The 23,753-nt window shown below is 48.2% G+C and overlaps 2 protein-coding genes across 2 annotated transcripts in view; one reads left to right on the forward strand and one right to left on the reverse strand.

Moving 5' to 3' along the window:
• The first annotated feature begins 1,835 nt into the window (after window positions 1–1,835).
• Window positions 1,836–6,339, forward strand: RASL11B (RAS like family 11 member B). The gene is made up of 4 exons (XM_004009826.5): window positions 1,836–2,187; window positions 2,827–2,883; window positions 4,026–4,102; window positions 4,890–6,339. The coding sequence occupies exons 1-4, from the start codon at window positions 2,046–2,048 to the stop codon at window positions 5,358–5,360; spliced, it is 747 nt and encodes a 248-aa protein (XP_004009875.1). The 5' UTR covers window positions 1,836–2,045; the 3' UTR covers window positions 5,361–6,339.
• A 4,087-nt stretch (window positions 6,340–10,426) lies between these two features.
• The window catches only part of SCFD2 (sec1 family domain containing 2), a 395,024-nt gene continuing 381,697 nt past the window's right edge, over window positions 10,427–23,753 (reverse strand). The window contains exon 9 of the mRNA XM_004009827.5: window positions 10,427–11,941. Within this exon, the coding sequence (XP_004009876.2) occupies window positions 11,849–11,941 (93 nt within the window). The 3' untranslated portion in view covers window positions 10,427–11,848. The remainder of the gene's footprint in view (window positions 11,942–23,753) is intronic.

Here is a 23,753-nt window from a genome sequence, read left to right on the forward strand (position 1 = left end):
GCATCATAGAATTACCGCCTTTTTTTGGAGGGGGGTGGGTTGAAAAGTACATGGTTACCTGTAATTACAGTCTTCCTAAGTTTGATTTTATGGCAAAAAAAAAAAAAATAACAGCACATTTCTTTGGAATGTTTATGAACAGCAAAATTCAAGTTTGAGTTAAACTAGACAGAAAAACATAGTGCATTTGGATATATCTTTTCCCTTTGGACTCAAACGGCTGAATTTCTGTCATTCTTGAGACCTCCCTAGAAGCCAGTCTTTCCTTGTGTTTATGGCTAAGGTTGTGTGTCTTGCTAATTATGTTGCCTTTTCTAGCAGACTTGCTGCCAAGCAACTTGAGATTACTCTCCTATTTTGTCCTTGAGTTCCTGCAAACACCTAAACCGTGACAGGCTAGAGAGTTCATCTCAGCATCTGAACTAGGTCAGCATCATAAATTCTGTCACATACCTGGTCAGTGAAGTCAAGGTTGGAAGGGGGAGCTGAACTAGATGCCTGATGTGTAGATAAGGGAATTGGTTTACTTTACTTTTACATTTTATCCTTTAATGTGGGTGTGGACACAGTGCCACAGTGCTTGCTCTCGTATACCTCTAGGATAAAAGCCTCTGGGAGATTTGGGGGCTGGCAAGGTTAGGGAGGTGGTGAGGAGAGGGGTGAGATGGGGGGATGGGTAAGCGGTCAGCCTGAGTGTCTGGTGACATTGTGCAGCAGTCCCAGCTACAGAACGTTGCTTGCATGGGGAATTCAGATGCCTTTCCTTGGTGAGGATGTGAGGGGTTGGAGCTTGGGATTTTATGAGCTCAAACTGGCATCAAGTCACTTAACTGACTGCCATTCCTCATAACCAGACTAAGTTCAGATGCTTTTTGCCTCCCAATCTGGTCCCCGAGACAGCTGGGGCAACCGTTTCTTTCCTTTTCACAGCTCCTGGAGGAGGTGTGAGGTGTGTGAGGCGCTAGAAAGCTTGTTCTATAATTACTTCTAGATTTGCCTCTGGGTGTGCTGTACAAGCACCCGACCATATGTGTGTTCACGTGAGCTTGTCACTCGGCCAACAAGAGGTAGAACAAGAAGGGTGACTTTATTTCCCACCACCACCACCCTCCCCACCCCCACAACCCGCCAAAGTCAACGTCAAAGTGGGAGTGGGTACCGAGTCTTTTAATAGATTGCCATTGTAGTCAAATCTGTGATCCGGGATATGCCACCACGGATGCACCCGAGTCAATGTCTCTCAAATTTAGGAGACAAGCACGCAGCTGGACAGCCAGACGAGAGACCCCGAGGGCTCACACCCTAGAGGGCCCGGCCCCCTGGGCGCAGGTTCCCTGAAGGTGGGCGGGGCTGGGCCCAGAGGTCCGCAGGCTGCAGGGAGTAGGCGGGCGGGCTGGTCATCCGGGAGGGTGAAGATGCCTAGGAAAGCTCATGAGGGACTGGGGCGGCGCTCTTGTGGGCTGGCAGGTAGCCAGGGTGCAGACATCTCCCACCGCCGACCCCAGACCCAGCCTCGCTTCCCCAACCCCACAGCCACAGCATCTGCCCCGTGCCGGTGCAGCAGGACCTAGGCCCGCGCCCGGCGCTGTTGTCCCCGGCGCCAGCCATTGGCTGCGCGGTCGCCTCCAGCCCCCCCGTTACCCGCTCCCAGGCTGCCTGTCCCATTTCCCCCACGCCTCACGGGGCCCCGCACTGGCTCCGAGAGACCCCAGGGGCGCGGCGCGCTAGGAGCGGCGCCGTGGGCGGGGCCTCGCGCAGGACGCCCCGGGATTGGCCGCGGGAAGCAAGGGGTGGGGCCGGTCGCGGAGAAAACAGCGCGCGCGCAACCCGGCTGCAGTCCCAGCCGGGAGCCTGAGCCTGCTGTAGTTGGCCTCCGCGTTCTCTTCGGTGCCTTTTTTTTTTTTTTTCTTTTCCCCTTTCTTTTTCTTTTCTTCTTTTCAACCGCGGAGTCCTCTGCCTGGTCCTCCCGCCGCTGTCGCGCAGCGCGATCCTCTTCCTGCTCAGCAGGTCCCGTCCCCCGCGGTGAAGCCCCGGCCGAAGCGGCGATGCGCCTCATTCAGAACATGTGCACCATAGCCGAGTACCCCGCCCCGGGCAGCGCAGCCGCAGCAGATTTCTGCCTGGGGGCCGCAGGCCGCCGCCTGGTCAAGATCGCCGTAGTGGGCGCCAGTGGCGTGGGCAAGACTGGTGAGTCTTCGCGCTCCGGCGAGAACCCGCTTAACTCTCTGTCTGGAGTTCGGCGGCCCCCGCTGGCAGTTTCGACTAAACCCGGCTTGGAGTAGAGGTTGGAGCTGCAACCGGACCGCCTACCCTCTCCTATTGATCCGCGGTCCCTGGGGAAGGACCTTAGATAGCTTCGTTTCCACTCCCCCTTCCTTCATCAGATGAGGGGAACAAACTGATCCTAAATGGCTTGACGGCCCTCTGCACAACCGACACAACTGGGATTCGAAGTTTTGGGTTCTTGAGCCCCTGGCAGTATCTGGCACAGAAATGGGAGTCAGTGAACGTAACCCTTCCTAGAGCTCTTTAAGGTTAGGAAAGACATTTGTCTGCGGGCAGGCTTAGGTGTGGCTCGGCCGGGCTCGGAGAATGGGGGTGGGCCAAATGACCCTTCCAGCTGGACAGAGCCATAATTCACAATGCCTCCTAGCCCCCTCGCCGTTGTGTCTGGAAGTAGGGTCAGGGAGCTGCAGGGTAGGAATTTCATTTGGTGGTTGGCTTTTCCTGAGAGTTGTTTTTTAGAGTAGGGGTTAAAGGGGGGAGACCAATCTAACTTCTTGTGCCAAGGCTAACCCCCTTTCCTTTCTCTTTTCTGACCTGCAGCTCTCGTGGTCCGGTTCCTCACCAAACGATTCATCGGCGACTATGAAAGAAATGCAGGTGAGGAAATGTATTTGAAGAAAGTGCTGTCAGCCTGCGCTAGTACTGCTGTTCCCATTTTATAAGTGTCTACCAGGCAGAGTGACAGCTAGAGCACTGGGATCCTACCCCTTCCAACTTTCCTAGCCCCCTCCTGTGTGCCCCCCCTTCCCATAACTGCCATCTGGCCTCATTCCATTCCAAGCCCATTCATCATTTTATCAAGGGCCTGAAAGTATTCTCCTTGGTATGTTTTAACTATAGGGACCCCAGTTGGAAGCACCCTTTGTACTCAAGAGCCTCTCCCTTCAAAACACTCCTGCGAAAGTCATAAAAAAAAAAAAAAAAAAAAAAAGATGGCCAGCGCCTACCCCCACCCCTCGCCTTCTCTGTTGGCTGCCTTTCAGAGGTGACCTTTTAAAGCAGAGGCCAAAGGAGCGCAGTTGTAAACCTAAAGTTCTCTTTTTATAACAAAGAAAAATAACTACATGGTAAAATTTTAGGAGGAGAGTTCCTGAATAAATGATTGGACACCCTTTCAATTCCTGTGATTAAGGATATCCACTGGGGAGGCTTAAGGGCTTTCTACCTATGCACTGTTAGCAAATTGCTTAATTCCTTAGACCATATGAAGTACCTACAGGGGATTACTTCAAATGTACTATATAAACCATCCCCTGATAAGGCATGGCAGCCTTCTGCTTTGATGTAGAGTCAGCTATGTTACAATTTTATTCCAATTGATGATGTTGGCTGTGAATTTACTAACAATATCTGCCCACTAAGCCATTATATCTAATGGCTAAAAAATAAATTGGTGCCAAAGAGCAATAAGTACGAAAATAGAACAAGAACATTTTTTTTCAAGGAAATTCTCTAAACATGTAAGTTTTGTTTAAAATTAGACAATTAAGTTTCCAGAAATGTAACAAGCTTTGTCCTAGTTTTAATAAACCTGCCTATGCAGGGTTGAAACTGCAGTTGTTTTAAAAAAAACATCTGAAATGTCCATTAAATAGAATAGACTATAGCTTATTTTGTGCATTGGTTCAGGTTATAATTTCTAAGTAAGAATTATCCTATGATGTTTTTTTCCTCCCTACAATGTTTTAAAAGTTGTACAAGAAGGAAGGACATAATCTTTTTTTTCCCCCTCTTTATAGGTAATCTCTATACCAGACAAGTCCAAATAGAAGGTGAAACCCTGGCTATTCAGGTTCAAGACACTCCAGGTATTCAGGTGAGTGTCTGAGATATGTGACTAAGTCTAAAGGGAGTCTGCTTGGCCACAGAGTTGTTCTCATGTTTTCAAAGTACCTTGTGCTGAAGAAGGAAAGAAACATGGGGAGTCAAGTCTAGGCTTTTATATATTGCTTGACACTTCAGTTGTATCTGGCTGTTGATCAGTCTTAGCCTAGATGGGAGACTTGGCTAAAGGGGCAGAAATCTTTTAGGATGATTTTACTCAGCAGGAAAGACCAAACCAAACACACTTGGATTTGGCAGAATGCCCGTACTAGGGTTTAAAAGGTCAGTTTTTACATTTGTGTTTTTGGCATTAAAAATCAAACATCTAAGTATCGTCTCCAAATCCTCAGAATCACTCTTACACTGTGGAAAGTTACTCTATAGACAAAGAGCCATGCTAGCATATGTGTGTGTGTGTTTTCCCTCTTGAACTGGGCAGTTATCCAGGTTTAAATGCTTCCAGCTCCTATCTTTACTTCCCCAGACTTACTGTCTAGCCAGTTAATTTCCCATTTTGTGCAACTACAAAGTCTCTCTGCATGGAGTTCTCTGCAGGTCAATTTTCCACTTGAGTGTGGTGAGCTGCTCTGTTATTTATTCCAGCTCCATGCAGCTGGATCAACATATTGTCGAGAAAGCTAAAGTGTAGGGGGATAGAACTTGTTGATGGCCTGCAACCTGGTGTTCTTGCTCAGGGCTCTTTTGAATTCTCTCTGTAGCTGAGCCAGGGCTCTCTCCGGTCCTTGCCCTTCACCTTGCTGTCACCCCTTCTCTTTCAGGTCCACGAGAATGGCCTGAGCTGCACCGAGCAGCTGAACAGGTGTATCCGCTGGGCAGACGCCGTGGTGATCGTCTTCTCCATCACTGACTACAAGAGCTATGAGCTCACCAGCCAGCTTTACCAGCACGTGCAGCAGCTGCACCTGGGTGCCCGGCTGCCCGTGGTGGTTGTGGCCAACAAGGCCGACCTGCTACACATCAAGCAGGTGGACCCACAGCTCGGACTGCAGCTGGCCAGCATGCTGGGCTGCTCCTTCTATGAGGTGTCCGTCAGCGAGAATGACAATGACGTCTACAACGCTTTCCACGTGCTGTGCAAAGAAGTGAGTCACAAACAGCAGCCCAGTGGCACGCCAGAGAAGCGACGGACCTCCCTCATCCCTCGGCCCAAGTCCCCCAACATGCAGGACCTGAAGAGGAGGTTCAAGCAAGCCCTCTCGGCCAAAGTCAGGACTGTCACCTCCGTCTGAAGCAGGGGTACTTGAGGGGGTTCGGTCTTCCCGGGAACGGGTCCGGGGTGATGCAGGAACGTTGGATGCTGGCGGTTACTTGTGGTTCCAGGAAGGGCTGGAGCAGAGAGGCCAGGAGGGCCTGTTGAACCGCTTCAGGAGAGGAAGTGTTGTCCTGAGCAGGGGGGCAGAACTGACGTGGTGTGAACGAGCCACCTCTGATGATGCCAAACAGCCTCCACGACTTTCCCTTTGGAGCGGGGAGGGGTTGGGTGATGGCTTGGGATTTTGTTAACTACCTTGTAAATGACAGTCAGTTGTAGATTCACCCAATATATTGATGTGATTTACAGTGGGAATGAAAGAACAGATTAAGCATTCAGACTTTTTTTTTTCCCCTTCTTTATTTTTCTCCCCCCAAAAGAAAGAATTGATTTTCTTATACAAGTATGTGTCTCTGGAATACTCTTCCTTATAGAATGACTTTCAAACCTGAAGGATACTCAGGTTTCTTTCTTTTTTTTTTTTTTTTGAAGAAAAAGAAGAAAATGCTACCTCCACCCTACTAGAAAGAGTGGAGTTTTGGGGCCGAATGTTATATATGCAGACTTGTGTAAGCTCCTGGGCTCAGACACAGTATGAGGATGCTGAGTTGGGAACGTGTTGGCTGGTTGAGAGCACAAACTTTTCAGCCCCAGACTTTTGAATAATTGTGAGGCTGTATAAGTTTTTTTTTTTTTCCAGATCATTGCATCAGGTACAGAAAAACAAAATGTGTCCAACTGATTTTGATGTGATTTGTGTAAACACAGCAATAACGCTGGGTTGCTTCGAGACCTGGCCGAGTTGTGGCTTAACTGTGGAAACACTATCTTACAGCAAGTGAACAGATGCAGGGGCGACTGCCGAATCCCCTACACAGATGCACTTTAAAAAGCCACTCATGCTTTGGCTTAAACTGTAATTTATTTTGTGTACAATAAAGCTCATTTTAAAAGGGCAGACGTCTGACTTGGTCTTGATTGAAATGTTCACCTTTTGTCCTTCAGACTGTATGTCTCAGCACCTAGTGTTTCTCAGGCACGTCGAGCGGGCATTCTGCCTTCCTGGGGTGAGCCCTGGAGTTTCCCAACAAACCACCAAGGTGCATTCTATTCTTATCCCTGTTTTACAGATGAGGAAACAAACTTGAAAACAGGTTAGATAACTTGTCAAAGGCCCCGGCCTTTGAGTTTGTAAATTCTGGTTTGCTGCTCTTTAGTCAAGAGTAACACATCTATTCATTTCCTTCCTGATCCTCCAGGGAAACTTAAGACAGATGTCTGGGTCTATATTTTAAGCTGATAAGAGATGTCCTGGCTAAGCCGTGGAAGAGCATGCTCCTATACAAGATCACTGCTTATTATTTGCCCTATTTGGCGAGCCTTCACTGGGTATGCCACTTTTGAAAAGTGCACGTTTTTCTCATGTTGTAGAAGCTCATAGCCATTGATGCAGGGTGGTTCAGGAACCCCTCCCGCGTGGCACCTGCCCCAGGTGGTGTACTAAAACTCTCATCTGCTTCCATCCGGGCCAGGGAGAACTTTCATACAAGCCAGGTGAGTCACCACCTTCACGGGGAAATAATTACACCCTGTATTTGTCTTGAGAGTGCTTTCACATAAGTGATCTCATGTAACCCTCAGGATAACCCCGTGGGGAGGGCAGAGGAGGAAGTACCAGTGTCTCTACAGGTGAGAGAAACAGGCTCTGAGTTTAGAGTGATGTCCTTGAGTTCACAGGGCATGAATCAATGTCTTCGGACTATATTCAACGTTCTTACTCCCTCACAGCATTTCATATACGGGCCTCTGCTGCATGTATGGGGCCTTGGGACTGAGGGAAGCAGCCATCATGAAGAGCTGAGGGTCTACTATGGCACAATGCCAGACTTTCAAATCTGTTTCCCCACAGGGTGAATGTCCTGCCTGCTCTTGACAGGGCTTCTGGTTATGCCCTACACCTTCCTTAGGTGGAGGGCAATTTTCTACACTTCAAGCCTAACCTAACCTCTGAGAAGGTATTGGGTGCAGGGAGGGAATGGTGCTCACAGGAGGTTCTAAAAATCTCTTCTTTCAAAGGCAGTGACAAGGATCTCTGATTAGATTCTGCTCACATTTGGTTTTATTCATCCTACATGGCTATATTAGTAATGTCCAGTGAGTGAGTGGTTCATCTTTATATACTTAACAATGGTCTTCTACCCATGTTCTGGAAATAAGATGAGTGTTCCCCAGGGCTTTATCTTGCAGTGGTGCTGAGCAGTGTTGGACATCCTCTGTTTATGAGTGGTGCCTGGCTGCCTCCCTCTCCATCCCACCTGCTTCAGGAATCTGCAGAGCTCAGGCAGACCTCTCCTCCTCCCTTGTGAGCTGTCCTTCCTGACCTCCTGGCACTTGTCCATTGCCTCTCACTTCCCCACCACACTGGACTCAGTCTCTTAAACTTCCTTTCAGAAATTCGGGCTGAAAGAGTCTCGGTTCTCATCCATCCTGGGGATAATGCTTCGCTGGAGGCCGCTCTGGAAGAGAGAGATTGACCCCTGGCTGGAAACCACCTGAGTTGCATTCCTGTCCACTGTCTCAGGCTGACTTGACTATTTACAGTTCTAGAGTACACCATGTTTTCTTCTCACAAATTTATCATCCTATTTCATTACCTTTGTTCTTCTCTTTCATTATATCTCTGACTTCCTCGTTGGTTTTTAGTATCTGCAATCACATGGCACCAAGGACGGTCCCCTCCTACCTAGGCAGGGGATGGCCTCCCTGCCTCCTGGGTAGAAGAAGGGAGAGGTGTGTGTGTTCAGGCGAGTGAAGAAAGGAATCAGAATTACTGAGCATTTACAGAATGCCAGACTATAATCCATCTCCTTTAATCTTTTGAAGAATCCTGCAAGGAAGGTAATGATAGCACTTCCAGTTTAAAGATGAGAAAACTGAGAGTCGGAGAGATGAAAGCTGGGATCACACAGGCAGTCATTGTTTCTATTGACTGAAAACCTATGTCCCCAGCACTGGAGGGGGATTTGAAATAACTTTCATTCTCTACACCAACCCCACAATCCATCTTTAGTCCCTTCTACAGATGCAGAGAAGGGAGGCTCAGAAAAATGAGCTTCTAAGTGGCAGATTCAGCTTCAAGACTCCACCCAGATCTGCCTGATGCCCAGACGCCAGGCAGCCAGTTCACGACTCTGCAGCTCAGGCTCCTCTAAGCAAGCCACCATCGCTTCTCTGTTCCTCTGGCTTGCAGATGCGGGTCCTCCCTGTCTTGGCCCCGTGTTCTTCATCAGGCTTCCCTTAGCCTCCTTGTTGCTACCCCGGGCTCGTGGCTCCTCCCTGGCCCAGGCCTGCCTGGCTGCCAAGGCTGCATCTGCTCTTGCCATCAGCCAGCTGCTCACTGGCCTCCAGTCCCAGCTCAGTAATAAAGACGTCCAAGCTGGAGCAGGGGCCAGCACGGCCCACAGCCTGTCTGCCTCAGCCCCAGATCCTCGTCTGTAGAGATGTCTGGCTTTCAAGTTTCCTCCCTGCTGCAAATCAAAACCATCCAAACACTCTACAGCCGGCCTGGCACTGAGCTGTGGGCTGAGGTGGCTGAATGCTCCTGGCCTGGGGCTCCCTGTCAGCACCAGGCCACCACCCTGCCTGAATCCCAGGTTCCAGAGCTGTGGGCCTGCTTGTGGTGAGCCCCTCGTGCTGGTGAAAAATGAGATTTCAACATTCACTTTATACCCTGTGGAAGATAAAGCTGTTGCTCAAGCTTGTGGTGAAATCCCTTAGGAATGAGGCCTTGGGTAACTCTGGTGTAGGATGGTGGTGTGGGGCTGCCCCGCTGAGTCTCTGTTGGTAAGTCAAGATGGTGCTTGGAAAAGGCCACTAGGAATTACAGAGCTTTATCTGTTATAATAAATAAACCAGGAGTGAAAACCCACCTTGCTAAGTGCCACAGGCTAGCTGTGTTAGGGATGGGATCCTTCTACAGCAGCCCTCTCACAAGGTGGGGACCGCTCATTATTATTCCCTGGTTTATAGATGGAGGCGCTGAGGCCTGGAGATCTCCACACTGCTGGCAGTGGCGAGCTGAGACTCAAACCCAGACAAGACTGTGGACCTCTGTTCTAACCCCTGCTGCTTCACAAGATGCCAAGAGCACAACTGTTCCCTGCGTCCCCCCACCCCATCCTCCACCCAGGGCCAGATGTGCTACTTCTGGAGTCCCTGCTTTTTCCTTATCTGCTGAAGGCCCTTTGCAGGATTTACACCAAGTCTTCATTTTGCTCCTGCTTTTCATTCAAGGAATAGCACCCTGTCCTGTGCCTCTGACCTTTTTATTCAAAGCAAACTCTGGTCACCACGATCTTCTTTCAGCTCACCTTTCCTCCAAAGCCTTCTGCTATCTGATTGTCTGCCTAGCTCAGTTTCTACAATCTGTGGCCACAGAGATGGAAAAAGATGATTATAAACTAAACTTTTGATGTTTCCCCCACCACTCAGAGACTGCCTCTGGCTATATTTAATCTAGTATTGTGAGCATTTGGGGAACACAGTAACTGATGATATGTAACATTTACAATCAGAAACTTCCTTTGTTTACCACTTCAGATTAGAAGCTTTGGAATATTCTTTTTATACAAGAGGAAATCAACTTGTAAAAATACAGTAAAGGCCCAAGAGTAATATATCAATACATCTACTGTGAAAATATTCAAAGACACAAATATATTGAGAGTGAGGCGTCACCTTTTCTTAGTCCTCCTATGATAGACTCCTTCCCAGAGGGAACCGCTTGGTAGCAGTTTGAGTTCTGTATTTTCTGGAAGTTTCCTTTGCATACAGACATATGGTTTGAAACTTAACCTTGAGCAGATCCTCTCACAGGGCCCAAGCATCAGGAAAAGCCCCAGATGTTCATTCTGTGAGAGACATGGAGTCCAGCATGAGCCTCATTCCCCACTGTGTCCTGGAACGTTGGGGACTGCCTGGCACGTGCCACTGGGGAGTTGGGAATGAATGAGTGATCAAATGAATACAGATTGGAGACCCACACCAGGTTACTTATTTACTTTATTAATGAATTAATTAATTTATTGGCCATGCCTAGTTCCCTGGTCAGGGAACTAAGGGAACTGCAGGGAAAATGTTAAGTTGTAACCACAGGACCACCAGGGGATTCAAGAGGTTATTTATTCATTTTTAAAAAGAGTGATCTTGGCTTTAATGATCACTTCTTCGGAGCTATCTGCCATTTTCTCCCTTACTCAAATTCAAACTTCTCAGTAGAATGAATGAAAGCATCTGGGGTCTCCACTATTTCAGCACCATGAAAGAACCAGTGTTAGGTGGGAAACATACTCGGACAAAATAAAGAATGTCGGGGTCAAGAAAACCTGCCTTGATGACATCTCAAAATGATTTCCAACTTCACAGTTTTCTCATAAAATGGTAGTGTTTTGCACAGAACTAAAGGTAGAGACGCAGTTTGGTTTACATTTTATTTCTTCTGCCTGTTCAATTCACACCAGTCATTGTTTTTCAGCTTTCCCTCTTTATTATAAACATCTTTTAGAGATGCTAGAAATTTCCATCAACTGTACACCTACAAATGCATGGGTTCCAAGAGGTGCCTTTCTGCTGGAGTTCTTATATAATTCCACTCTGTGGGTCTAGGTTTTTCTGTTATGGCTAGAAGGAAGACTAAGATTCACAGAAAAGAAAGAAGTCGAAATGTGTAATCATAAGTCATAAGGGGTAGGGTTCCAACCTAGACCTCCTGGACCAGATATCTTTGCTGGAGCCTTGCTTTGGGAGGAGAGGAAACCTTTCATGGGCTGTCACAGTGCTCCAATCAACCTCTCTCCCACTCCTGTTCCAGGCAGGCTGGCAGCCCTGCCCAGTGAGCAGACAGGAACAACGCAGCTCTTTGTAAAGGCAGGAGATTTACAACAGAGGCAGACGATTGGCACTGCCCTAGCCGCCCCCCTCTTTTCCTTCCCTGTTTAGAAATGTCTCAGATCAAGAGAGAAACAAAGCCTCACATCCCATTTGCAATGTTCCCTCCTCAGCTACATTATCTTGAAAACCAAACTTTCCTGACACCCATGATTCTAAAGCATGTCTAACTTCTCCTGGAGCAACTGCAGATCAAACGGCTTGTAATCTACCAACACTCACTGACAGGCACTTGTTTGGAATGAATGAACTTGCAGGTGGAGTCGGAAAGATCACAGAGAGAGGGGTAAGGATAAATGGGCATTATCATGAATTAGGCCAGCTGAAAGGCAGTTTGATGCCTTTAGAAAAATGATTTTAAAAAAATCTCAGCAATACTTCACACTGTGTGGTTATGAAGATCCTTTGGACAACATTCAGTCATAACCATGATTAGTAACAGGGACACTGATTTGGATTTTAACAGATAACAATATTGCGATTTCCAGCTCAGGTAGGGATCATCTTCTTAGGAGATGCTTAGAAGCCAAGGTCTGGATGCAGCCGGTCAGTCGCAAACAACAGCTCAGGGATGTTAAGTGGCTTCAGGAGTCGCGTGGACAGCACGATTACCTAACAATGGGAGGGGCAAACACATTGCAGACAATTAGGAGAGCCAAGCCCAGCTTATTCGATAACAAGAAATAAAATGCAACACACTTCTTTGAAGGGAAGGCATAGAGTGGATGCTGTGGAGGAGAGGGCAGAAGGCAGCTGCTAGAATGCCAGTGAGTTCTCGAGTCCCAGGTGGAAGAAGGGGAACGCAGGCTAGGAAGGGTGGCTTGCAGGGACATTGGGGCTGCGTCTGCTGAGCCTTTAACCAGTGGGCACTGGGCAGGGCCAAGCCTAGCCACCACCTTGCTGCTCAGTTGTACTAAATCAGACCTTTGCTTTGTGATCTGGTAATCTGAACTCCACACAGAGGTCCCTCTGTCCTCCAGGGAGGCTTTGCTCCTTCAGGGAAAGAGAGAAGGCATACTCAAGAGCAGCATGTTGCTGTGGGTGATGATGACGATGATGACTGTATCTATCTCCTAGTACCCAGTTTCCATGCCAGAAAGTCATCATCTCACAGCTCAGAAGGTCAGAAGTCCAAGATGAAGGTGTTGGCAGGTTGGTTCCATCTACGGGTTGTGAGGGAGAAGTTTCCCTCTCAAGCTTCCTCATGTCTTCACCCTGTCCTCCCTCTGCGTGTCTGTCTCTGGGTCTCTCTTTCCCCTTTGATAAGGACACAGTTGCATAGGATGAGAGCTTAGCCTAATGACCTCATCTTTTTTTAAAAATTAATTATTTTAATTGGAGGCTAATTACAATATTGTGGTGGGTTTTGCCATACATTAAATCAGCCATGGGTGTACATGTGTCCCCCTGTCCCGAACCCCCGTCCCACCTCTCCCCCATCCCATCTCTCTGGGTCCCAGTGACCAGCTTTGAGTGCCCCGTTTCATGCATTGAACTTGGACTGGTTAATGACCTCATCTTCATTGTGCTCAGTTGCTCAGTTGGCCAGGCTCCTCTGTCCATAGAATTTTCCAGGCAAGAATACTGGAGCAAGTTGCCGTTTCCTACTCCAGGGGAATCTTCCTGACCCAGGGATTGAACCCTGCGTCTCCCACATGTCCTGCATTGGCAGGTGGGTTCTTACCACTAGCACCACCTGGGAAGCCCTCATCTAAACTGATCGTCTGCAAAGACCCATTTCCAAATAAGGCCACACTCACAGGTACAAGGGGTTCGGACTTTAACATCTTTTGGGAGGGGACACATTTCCACCCATGACAATGGTGATAATAATGATATTTGCTAATATTTATTAGTTCTTAGGATGTGCCAGGCACAGAGGATGCTCTCATTTAATATCCATTTAATCTTCGTAACAACCCTATTTGCAGATACGGAAAATGAAAAACAGAAAGATTAAGTAACTTGACCAAGGACACACAGGAAGAAGCTGAATCAGGATTCCAACCCAGGCAGGCTGGCTCCAGCGTCCAAGTGCCTGTTGGGTCACTTCTCCATTATCAAGGGCTCTGGGAAGGCTGCTTACTCCCCGAGTCCACATGGACACTTGGACATCATCGTATCGTTGTCATCGTATCCCCGTCTGCTTCCCCAAGACTCAGCTATTCCTGGGGGGCAGAGTTCCCTCTGCAGCACTGGGAGAGCTCGTTCCCAGTGCTGGGCTGGGGCAGTGATGTGCTCTGTCAATCTGGTGAGGTTTTCCCAGGTAGGGGTTTTACACCCAGATGATGGAGGGAAGTGAGGAAGGAGGCACTGGAGTCAGATTCTGGAGCTCAGCTCCTGAGTGCAGGGGTCCCAGGTGGCCAGAAAGCCTGGGCTTTAAGGGGTCACACTACCTGGCTGGGTCTCTTGGTGGGGAGCAAGAGACTCACTCACTCTCTTCTCCTCTGCACCCCATATTGTGCTAGGTAGAACGAAACCAATAAGTCAGCAATTCACTGGCCAAAAACAGAGCCTACTCTCTTACGTGGAGGACAAGCAGAGGGAAGGGAGGACAGAAGAAAGCATTTTAGAATTCTCTTGTTCTCAGTATTAAAAAGTTTTCTGTTTAAAACAAAAATTAACCTTTGAAAGCAGTGATTACTTTTTATTTTGAAAGAGAATTATCCTTGAAAATATATAGTTAATATCAGTCAAGTCATATTTTTGGCAGAAGAAGTACACTGCAGTCTGTGCTCACGTTTTTCCTTGAAAGCCATGTGATGAGAGTTTGAGGGCAGAGAGTGAACGCTGGCATCGTCTTATCACATGGCGTAGACACCACTGGAATACGTGGCTCTGGAGAGGGCCTCTACTCACCCCTCAGGGTCTTCGAGACCAAGTCCAACAGATAGTTGAGAATGGTGGTACCCAGACCAGCAGGCTCATCAGATGCTACCAGAGCCCGGCACCATGACTGATTGGCTACGTACCCTGGAGAAGGTCATTCCACTTGTGGCCTCACTTTATCCATCCCAGGAGAAAAATAAATTTTGTAGAATTATGGCAAGGATTACCCAAGGTGAAGACTCTAAAGCACACAAGCTGCTCAGCAATTCTGAGCTGCAGTTTGATTGTGATTTTGTGACTGGGTCATGGTGGTTTAGTCACTAAGTCGTGTCCAGCTCTTGAGACGCCATGGACTGTAGCCCATCAGGCTGCTCTGTCCATGCGATTCTTCAGGCAAGAATACTGGAGTGGCGAGCCATTGCCTTCTCCAGGGAATCATCTTGACCAAAGGATTGAATCTGGGTCTCCTGCATTGCAGGCAGATTCTTTACCTATTGAGCCACCAGGGAAGCCCAGGCCTCCTTTTGAATATTATGAAAACTAAGAACTCTCTAGAAAAATACATGCATGTTCATCTATACAAGATTTTGAATACAGTTTCAGGTGAAGTTTGTGGCTAACTAGGATTCATAGGCCACAGGTTGTGCTGTGCTTAGATGCTCAGCCATGTCTGAATCTTTGTGACCCCATGGACTAGAGCCCGCCAGGCTCCTGTGTCCATGGGGATTCTTCAGGCAAGAATACTGGAATGGGGAGCCACGCCATCCTCCAGGGGATCTTCCCAACCCAAGGGCTAAACCCAGGTCTCCCACATTGTAGGCGGATTCTTTATCATCTGAGCCACCAGGGAAGCCCAGATAACAAGTTAAAAGACCCTTATTCAGATATTTTAAAAAGAGCACACATAAAGACAAGAATCCTTCGTACGAGAGCAGACTCTCGTGAAGTACAGGAGGACAGGTAGCTAGGCCACAGGCCCCTCCCTTGCCCTGGGCTTGCCAGACCCCTCCACCTGGGTTAGATGGGGCTAACCACCATGGTTAGACCATGCTAACCCCTGGGGTTCTTAGTTCCAAAGCCAAGACTGCAGATTTCTCTCTGGCTCAGGTGAGGGCAAGTATAATGGCTAGAGCGAGTCTCTGAGGATGCGTGCGTCTCATGAACACAGTAGAGGAGCTGGGAGGGAAAGGCTGTAGACTCGGGTGTGTGCAGACTTCCAGGGCAGTGACAACTAAGCCCAAAGATCCATCACTCTCAGGGTGGAGGCTGGGCTTTCAGTCGTGGCTGATGGACTGTTGCCCAGTCACCTGCACTGAGCCAGCACTAAGGACCGGGACCCTGTCACAACTAGACAAGTGGTATTTGGCATGGGGGCTGAACCAGAGGCCGTCTTGGGTGTGTGTTCTGGAGGGTTGGGAAGAAACAAATGGAAAACAAAGGCAGTCTGTGAAGTAGCTGAGAGGTGTCAGTGTCATTAGCAGGGAAGGACGTTGGGACCAAGGACTCCCGCCAGATGGTACGGTGGCCTTAGGAGTGTCCAACAGGCCACCTGCCAGATGACGGACCCTAGAGAATTTGCTGGATCACTTTGAGCCTCAAGTTCTTTGTCTGTGAAGTGGAAATAATGACATCCACCTCACATGACTATCAGAAGGATCAAATGTGAACATAGATATAAAATATTCAGCACAATGACAGGCTCTGGAGGGGCTTAAAATGGTGCCTGCTATTATCACCTTCATTAGCAGCACCACCTTCTCTAGTCTCATCCTCTGCTGCGTTCCCTCTGTTCAGCACAGAGCAGTCACTGGGCTGATACAGGGGAGGCGGATGTGCCAGAGACGTCGTCCTCACGTGTAAGTCTGATAGCATTTACTCACAGGCTGCAAATCCTGACTGCCTTCCTCCACCCTTTCTAAGCTTGACCCTCTGATGCAGAACAGAATAAACAAAGAAGAATGAAAGAACTGAGGACAGTCTAATGGACCTCTGGGACAACATTAAAGGCATCAACATTCACGTTATAGGGGTCCCAGAAGGAGAAGAGAGAGAGAGAAAGGGCCTGAGAAAATATCTGAAAAGATCATAGCCAAAAACTGCCCTAATATGGGAAAGGAAATAGTCACTCAAGTCCAAGAACCACAGAGAGTCCCATATAGGATAAACTGAAGGAAGAACATACCAAGACACATATTAATCAAACTGGCAAAACTTAAAGACAAAGAGAAAAATATTAAGAGCAACAAGGGAACAGCAACAAATAACATACAAGAGAATCCCCATAAGGTTATCAGTTGATTTTTCAGCAGAAACTCTGCAGGCTGGAAGGAGAGGCATAATATATTTAAAGTGATGAAAGGGAAAAACCTACAATCAAGAATACTTTACCCAAAGGCTTGTTCAGGCCCGATAGGGAAATCAAAAGCTTTCTAGATAAGCACAAGCTAAGAGCACTCAGCACCACCAAACTAGCTGTACAACAAATATTAAAGGAACTTTTCTAGATGGAAAAGAAGAGGCCACAACTAGAAATAAGAAAATTATGAATGGGAAAGCTCACTGGTAAAGGCAAATGTACAGTAAGGGTAGGAAATCACCCCCACACAAATACGAATTCAAAACCAGCAACCGTGAGAAGAGGAGAGTACAAATGCAGGCTATCAGACATGCATTTGAAATTAAGAGACCAGTCTTGTATGTAGATAAATTACTATATCAAAAACTTATGGTAACCACAAACCAAAAATCTATAAGCCTGACCTTCTTAGAGAGCATCGCAAGACTTTGGAGTCTGATGGCTGCTCAGCACTCCACACCCCGGCCCCTGGCCACAGCATTCCCCTTATCACCAGTTCCACATTCTAGACACTCTAAACTATTTGCAGTTTCACAAATGGAACATTGGGGGTGTTTCTTCATCTAGAATGAGAGTTACCAACTCTTTGCCTGAAGACCTTTTAGTCATCCTTCAATGATCTGCTCAGGCATCACCACCTCCAGGAAGCCTTCCCAGACCACCTCTCCCTGATGACTGAGGATGTTCCCATGGCTGTTGCTATTACACTGTACTCCTTGTTTCCTTGAGTTTCTTTGTTGTTTCCTAGCACAGTGCCTGATACCTAGCAGATCCCTGATACAGTAAGTTAGCCAATGATTGATTAATTGAATAAATAAAAACAAGACTAGGAAGGAGGGAGTGGGTTTAGCCATGTTCAGCAGTGAGTTTTTCACACCAAGAGGCTCTGGTAGCTCAAATATAATGGCTCTGTGTAAATTTGTTTCAAATTGGTTTAACTGAAAACCCATTTGTCTAAAATTCCTATTTTGAAGAACAAGCAGGATCATATGGCTAACATTTCCTTTACAGTATAATAGCTGATGGTCCTTAAGTATTTTCACATCTCAGGTGTCTTTTGTTCATTTTCAGTTTTCTAGCCTATTCAAGTGAAGGTATTTCTGCATTATTTGACTAAAATAGTCCTTAAAATTATAAAAATCTTAGCTAAATGGCAGGAGGGGGAGCAGAAAGGCACTCTAAAATGAAAAAGAAAATGCTTAAAGCAATTCTAAATCAGCCTGCTGGATATGAAATTTAAATTTTATAAACATAGTCATCAAACGTGCAACATGAGGCAAATTAAGCACTAGAGACTTCCTTTCAGAGGACCGGCTTTTTCTCAAGCAACCGAGGACAGGATGAAAATCTCCATCTGTGAGGCAGGGCCAGAGGGCCCAAGGGCACCTTGGAACCAAGCCCCTAAAAAGCAGCCTTTGGGGCTCCATGCAGCTTCTCCTCCAGCTGAAAGAAGAACCGCTTGTCTCTGTGCTCAGACTGCCCTAGTTCCTGCGGGAGTGGCCCAGTCCACCTGCTTTCTCTCCACTTTTCGCTTTTTTGGGCCATTGCTATAATTTGGAGGTGCCAGCATCTTCCTGTTCTATTTCTGCTGAAAGACAGGAAGCAGGGCAGCCCAGGATTTAGACTCATATCCCTTGACTTCCAACACTGTGACTTGAAAGGAGCAGGGGACATTAATGTTTTTTCTCCATTTTTCTCTTAAACTTGGGAGATGCTTCCAGTACAAGCAACTCCCATGCACAGGCACCAACATGCGTATTCATCCAGCTGATGAACTGGCTCTTGAGCACATACCATATTCAGGGCACTATTTGTCCTCATTTGTACAGGTGTCATGTGTGTTAAACATAAAAGGTGTGTCTTGTTAAACCACTGGGATAGCGGATTAAAACGGACATGATCAAGCTTTCTGGAAAACCCATTGCCTTTGTGTTGCTGGTGGGGTGAGTGTGTTATGCTTAGGCTCTTCTAAAGAATCCCCTGAGATTTCAGATGTCTCCATTTTTGTCCCTTCCGATGGTTGTTTAAAAATAAGTTACTTGAGGGAAAACAATAAGAAACTTCTGTTGCAAATGACTTCAACATTGCTAAGAGGATTGCATCAAATATCAAAGATACACAAAGTATATAGGAATAAAGGGCAATATTAATATGAATAATATGAACATGTGTGATGCTGTCTAATGTTTCAAATTATAAGGTAAAGAAGAAAAATTGTAAATCTCACTGACATTTTCCTTGGAATAGGAAACTTCATAACAAATTAAATGCAGACCAGAAGAAAAAAAAAGAAGTTGCCTGACTTCTCTCCTTGAGGGCTTGCGTTAAATTTTAGAATAACCTGGGGCCAGGGTTTAGAGTCAGGATTTAGTTATCCTCGAACGTCTACAGTGGCACAAAATTGTAAGTGTATGAGCATATTTCTGGGTCTACTTCTTTTTTTTTTTTGTCTATTACAGTCTCACTGAGTGTTTGGTTCCAGAAATGTAGACGCACATGAAAGCGTGGTTGGGCAACGTGTACCGTGAAGAGCCATGGCGGCAGGTCAGGCCCACTCTGTCTCTCCCTGTTTCCTGCACTGGCCTTTCCCTGTACTTTCTGGGAGGGTCCCTCCCTGTTATTTTCCTCCCACAATCCCAGCCTTTGGCTGGCATCTTGGCCACCTCCCAGCTCCAGGGTTCAGCCTGCAGAGCTGTCTGCAGTGAGAAGAGGCCAGTGCTGGGCACATGTGTTCCAGAGCCAGGGCAAGCCTGCAAAGTCAGCTGCTTGTGGCTGAGGCTGTTTGGGGTGGGGTTGAGAGGCTGCCTGTTTGATCCCTTTTTTTGTAATCAGGGAAGAGGGCTTTCTCTAGCTGCCCACTTTCTCTCATCAGCACGTTTAGCAACAACCAGGGGAGGAGAGCAGAGAAAACATACCCACTGTAGTGTAGCACAGCCATCCTCTGGGACTAGCAGGTGCTAACATGGTTTCTGAATGCCACTGTTTCATGAGATCCTTATCGCCCTCTGTAAAAGGGGATTTATTTCTGGATGTGCCTTGAGTGAGTGACAGTTGCTCAGTCATGCCTAACTCTTTGCAACCCCATGGACTGTAGCCTGCCAGGCTCCTCTGTCCATGGAATTCTCCAGGCAAGATTACTGGAGTGGGTTGCCATTTTCCTTCTCCAGGGGATCTTCCCAACCCAGGGATGCTACACTGCAGGAAAGTCTTTACCATCTGAGCCATCAGAGAAGCCTACTATTAAGAGACATTTCTAGCTCAGTTGGTAAAGAACCTGCCTGCAGTGCAGGAGACATAGGTTTGATCCCTGGGCTGGGAAGACCCCCTGGAGAAGGAAATGGCAACCCACTCCAGTATACTTGCCTGGAAACTCCATGGACAGAGGAGCCTGGTGGGCTACAGTTGATGGGGTTGCAAAGAGTTGGGCACGATTGAGCGACTAACACACAACACACTCTAAGTATAAAGACAGGTCAACTTAAAAAGTATCAGCAGATACATGCTTGATTTTATCTTATAATCTATAGACAACACATTAGAATATGTAATGAATCTATACACCTTTTCCAAAGGAATACCCAAGACAGAAGTAGCAACAAAGTTATAAATGACAGTCATCAGTCAGATGAAATAATTTAGAGGAAGCTTTTCTCTCTCCAAGAAATGTGGGCCTTACGTGGCTTCTATTGGCAGTTTCCTTTGATGAGTGGATCCCTGAATGCCTTGCACATCTCAGCTCATCAACCCTCTCCTTCAGGAGAAGCTGATGCCATCGGAAGGACCCTCCCGCCTCCACCCCTTTCCTGCAGGTATTCCCATCAGAGCACCTGCCTATGTTCCAGAACACTCACGACTGGCTGGAGCTTCTGTGTTTGATGTCAGTCACTCACTCATTATTAGAGTGTAAATCCCATGAAAGCAGGTACAAGTCTGGCTTGGTCACTGCTCTATCCTCAGCACAAAGAACAGTGCTTGGCACAGAGGAGATGCTCAGTAAATGTTTACTGAATAATTAATCCAATTTAAGAGGCTGTTAAGTTCCTATTCCTGGGTCCAAAAAGCATCTATGTGGTATGGAATAGATATGAATTACAGCAACTGATGCAAAAGACAGGCTGGTCTCAGTTGTCCATAATCTCAGAATCAATAACAGGCTGGTATAGTCTCCAGAAAAACTGCTTTTATCTTACAGTACTTCAATAATGCAAGTAGAGTTTCTAGTGGTCAACGGTGATGGTTTAGTCACTAAGTCATGTCCAATTCTAGCCACCCCATGAGCTGTAGTCCCCCAGGCTCCTCTGTCCATGGGATTTCCCAAGCAAGACTACTGGATACCATTTCATTCTCTAGGGGGTTCTTCACCGACTGAGCCACCTGGGAAGCCCTCTAGTGTTCAATATTCAATGAGTAATCATGACACCCAGTGCCAGATCCTTTCTGAGGTGCTGGAATGAAAATAAGTGCAAAGTCCTGAGGCTAGGGAGAGAGGCCAGCAGAAAGGGGTAGGAAAAGAAGGCCCAGCGGCAGGTAGGGGCCGTGGTGGGAGGAGGAGGTGGCCCCAGCACCTTTGCACTGCTCAGCCCCTGGCAAGGGAGGTGCTCAGGTATGAGTGAGCCTGAAAAGAGAGACCAGGGTCCCAGGAGAGCTGCCTGGGAACTGCGATACCCAGGTTCATGGCACGGGCTGCGGTGAGGTGGCTGGAGGGACTGAAGACATCTAGTTTGGCGAAGAGCAGCCTGGAAGAGGACCTGTGGAGGAGGGGTGAGCCTGATCTGTTTGGAGATTCTGTGGGGCCCGGGAGCTACAGGCAGCAACTGCTGAGTGAGACCTCAGAGGGAATGGAGGTGGAATCAGCAGAGCAAATGGTCCTAAGGGCCAAGGCCTTCAGGACTCGGGTAGGCTATGGGCAAGGGGCAAATCCTCATCCCCAGGGACCTTTACATGTAGGCTGGATTAGATATGTATCAGACAGCAGTATTAGATTCCTATGTTTAAATCATTGGTCAGGTTAGAGTCACTCTCTTGGTTGCCAGACCTGCCCCACTTCAGTTGTTCCCACGTGCGCCCCAACAGAGGTCTAAGCAGGCGACAGACCAGCAGGCCTTTCCGTGTACAGCCAGAGCATCCAGCCTTCATCCCTCTGAATGCACCTCCGAAGCCGGAGCTGGTTACATCTCAGATCTGGGCTGACTTAGCTGCCAGTCTGTGGAGGTCTAATACCGGGAGACCTGCCTCCGCAGGTGTCGCTCCAGCAAACAGGCAGGTAATCCACCTCCTTTCAGGACTTGGAATGAAGGCCATGATGGTAAATAACTCCTCTCTGGAATCTTCCTAGGCCCTGTTAACTCTTCAGGGGGAGCTTTCTGCACAAAGGACAAGCAGCAGGCACGCCTGCCCCTTAAGCCCCCAATTCTTTGAGCCACTCTCTCTGCAGATGATTGAGCACAAGGTCGGTCAGTTGCAACCCAGCCACTGAGCCACTGCAGATTCCGGGTCTCTGTTGTCAAACTCAGGTCACACGGCTTTGAAAAAGTGTGCATTTCATCCTTTTAGAGGGGAGATTAACATGTCTGTCAGCCAGTTAACAATGCAGCAGCTAAGAATTTGCTTCACCATGTTAGGGGCAGTGAGAAGCATGCTTGCTGATAAAAAAGAGAACGTCTTGCTCAAAAAAACAACTGCTCACTAAACAGACCCTGAACACTGCTGACAGAGTGGGTGTGAGATGAGGCTGAATTTACCACTTTATCCGAAATCCCACCAGCTATGACCAAGACAGGTGTTAGTAAGAGCAGAAGTGGCCATAGCCAATGACGGGTCACTCCTTTGCTCAAAAACATATCATGGCTCCCGGGACACCTGGGTCCCTTTCCTAAGTTGGGTGTTTGGAGACCCACAGATATCTGGCCTTTTTTACAAGGTGACAGAGCTCCTGTCCTGTGCACAGGCCTGGGAAGGCCCAGTCTTTGTCCTCAAGGAATGCACACTTGCTTCAGGAGGCTAGGTCAGCAATAGGGAGCCATCAGCAAGCTGCCTGGGATGCCAGCGGGGATAGGGGCTCCTTGGCTGGCTGAGTGGGTGAAAGTGGGAGACATGGGCATCTGTACCTCTCCCCTGGGGAGTTGGGGGGGGGGGGTGGTCAGCCAGGCATGGCTGGAATACCACCAGGATTCTGTGCGGTTGTGGCGGACAGTTCTCTTCTGAGCCAGCATCCTACCCGAAGCACTGCACTGGCATCTCTGTTCTGCTGTCTCCAAACCACAGAAGGCTGCTGGCAGCATACAGACCCAACACAAAGCTGAAGACAGGCCCCAGGAGACAAGCCTCAACCTCAGGGTGAAGTCCCAGGCGCTCCAGTTCCGAGGACAATCCTCGGCCCGGGGTGCCCACAGCAGCAAGCAGCCCGGCCATGCTCTCTGTACCGGCTTTTCTCCTTCCACTCTCTCTCTTCCAGTCCCCTCCCTTCCGCTTCTTGGGATCCCCTCCCATGTAAAGTCTGCTTGCGGCCTCCTGTTTCAGGCTGCTTTGGGAAACTACTAAGGCAAGGAGTTTTCAGTCCTACTGAGTTACAGGCTCTGCTGCCCCAGCCAGCTGAGAGCTTCCAGAGACAGGGAAGTCCTTGCCTGTTCCTCAAGTCCCTCTCCCCGAGCTCCTGCTGCAGGGTAGGGTGGCAACTGCTCAGAAGTGGTTTTTGATAATAACCTTGGCCACCTGTATCGAGGGCTGTGTGCTGCGCACAAGCATATTCTCTCCCGTCTCTGAGTTAAGATTCACAGTAACCCCATCCTGTCGGTTCAGTGAGAAAACCGAAGGCTTTTCTCACCTGGCTAGTAAAAGGCAGATAGAGGAGGGCTGTGCCTTAACCACCAGGGGCATTTTGTGGGGAGGGAGACGGGGCCTGGCAGGAGGCAGAGAAGAAAGACATTGCACTTGTCACTGTCCGGACGAGGTGTCTTTCTGTCCTCTCCATGGGGTGGAGAGGGTCCCTGGGAGCCGCCCTCAATTATCTAGAGCCTGGTAAGAGTAATTAAGCACTGCTTGGACATCAGAGAAGACATGCCTTTCAGGAGTCGGGGGAACAGCACTGTAGCCCAGGGGCAGGAGAGGTCTCAGGCCTGGGACAGGCAGGAGGAGCAGGGGGGAGGACGCTGGGGGATGGTGACGCAGACGGCTGGGAAGCCTAACGGAGGCCCACCCTTCCCCTGTCCAGGCTTCCCATTCAGATCAAGTCACCAAGCG

Source organism: Ovis aries, chromosome 6 (genome assembly GCF_016772045.2).
Source record: "Ovis aries strain OAR_USU_Benz2616 breed Rambouillet chromosome 6, ARS-UI_Ramb_v3.0, whole genome shotgun sequence".
Taxonomy (NCBI): Eukaryota; Metazoa; Chordata; class Mammalia; order Artiodactyla; family Bovidae; genus Ovis; species Ovis aries.

Coding starts and splice junctions, on each gene's coding strand:
- RASL11B (XM_004009826.5), top strand. CDS start 2,046: ATGCGCCTCATTCAGAACATGTGCACCATAGCCGAGTACCCCGCCCCG. Junction 2,188..2,826: donor CAGTGGCGTGGGCAAGACTG/GTGAGTCTTCGC, acceptor TCTGACCTGCAG/CTCTCGTGGTCCGGTTCCTC. Junction 4,103..4,889: donor AAGACACTCCAGGTATTCAG/GTGAGTGTCTGA, acceptor CTTCTCTTTCAG/GTCCACGAGAATGGCCTGAG.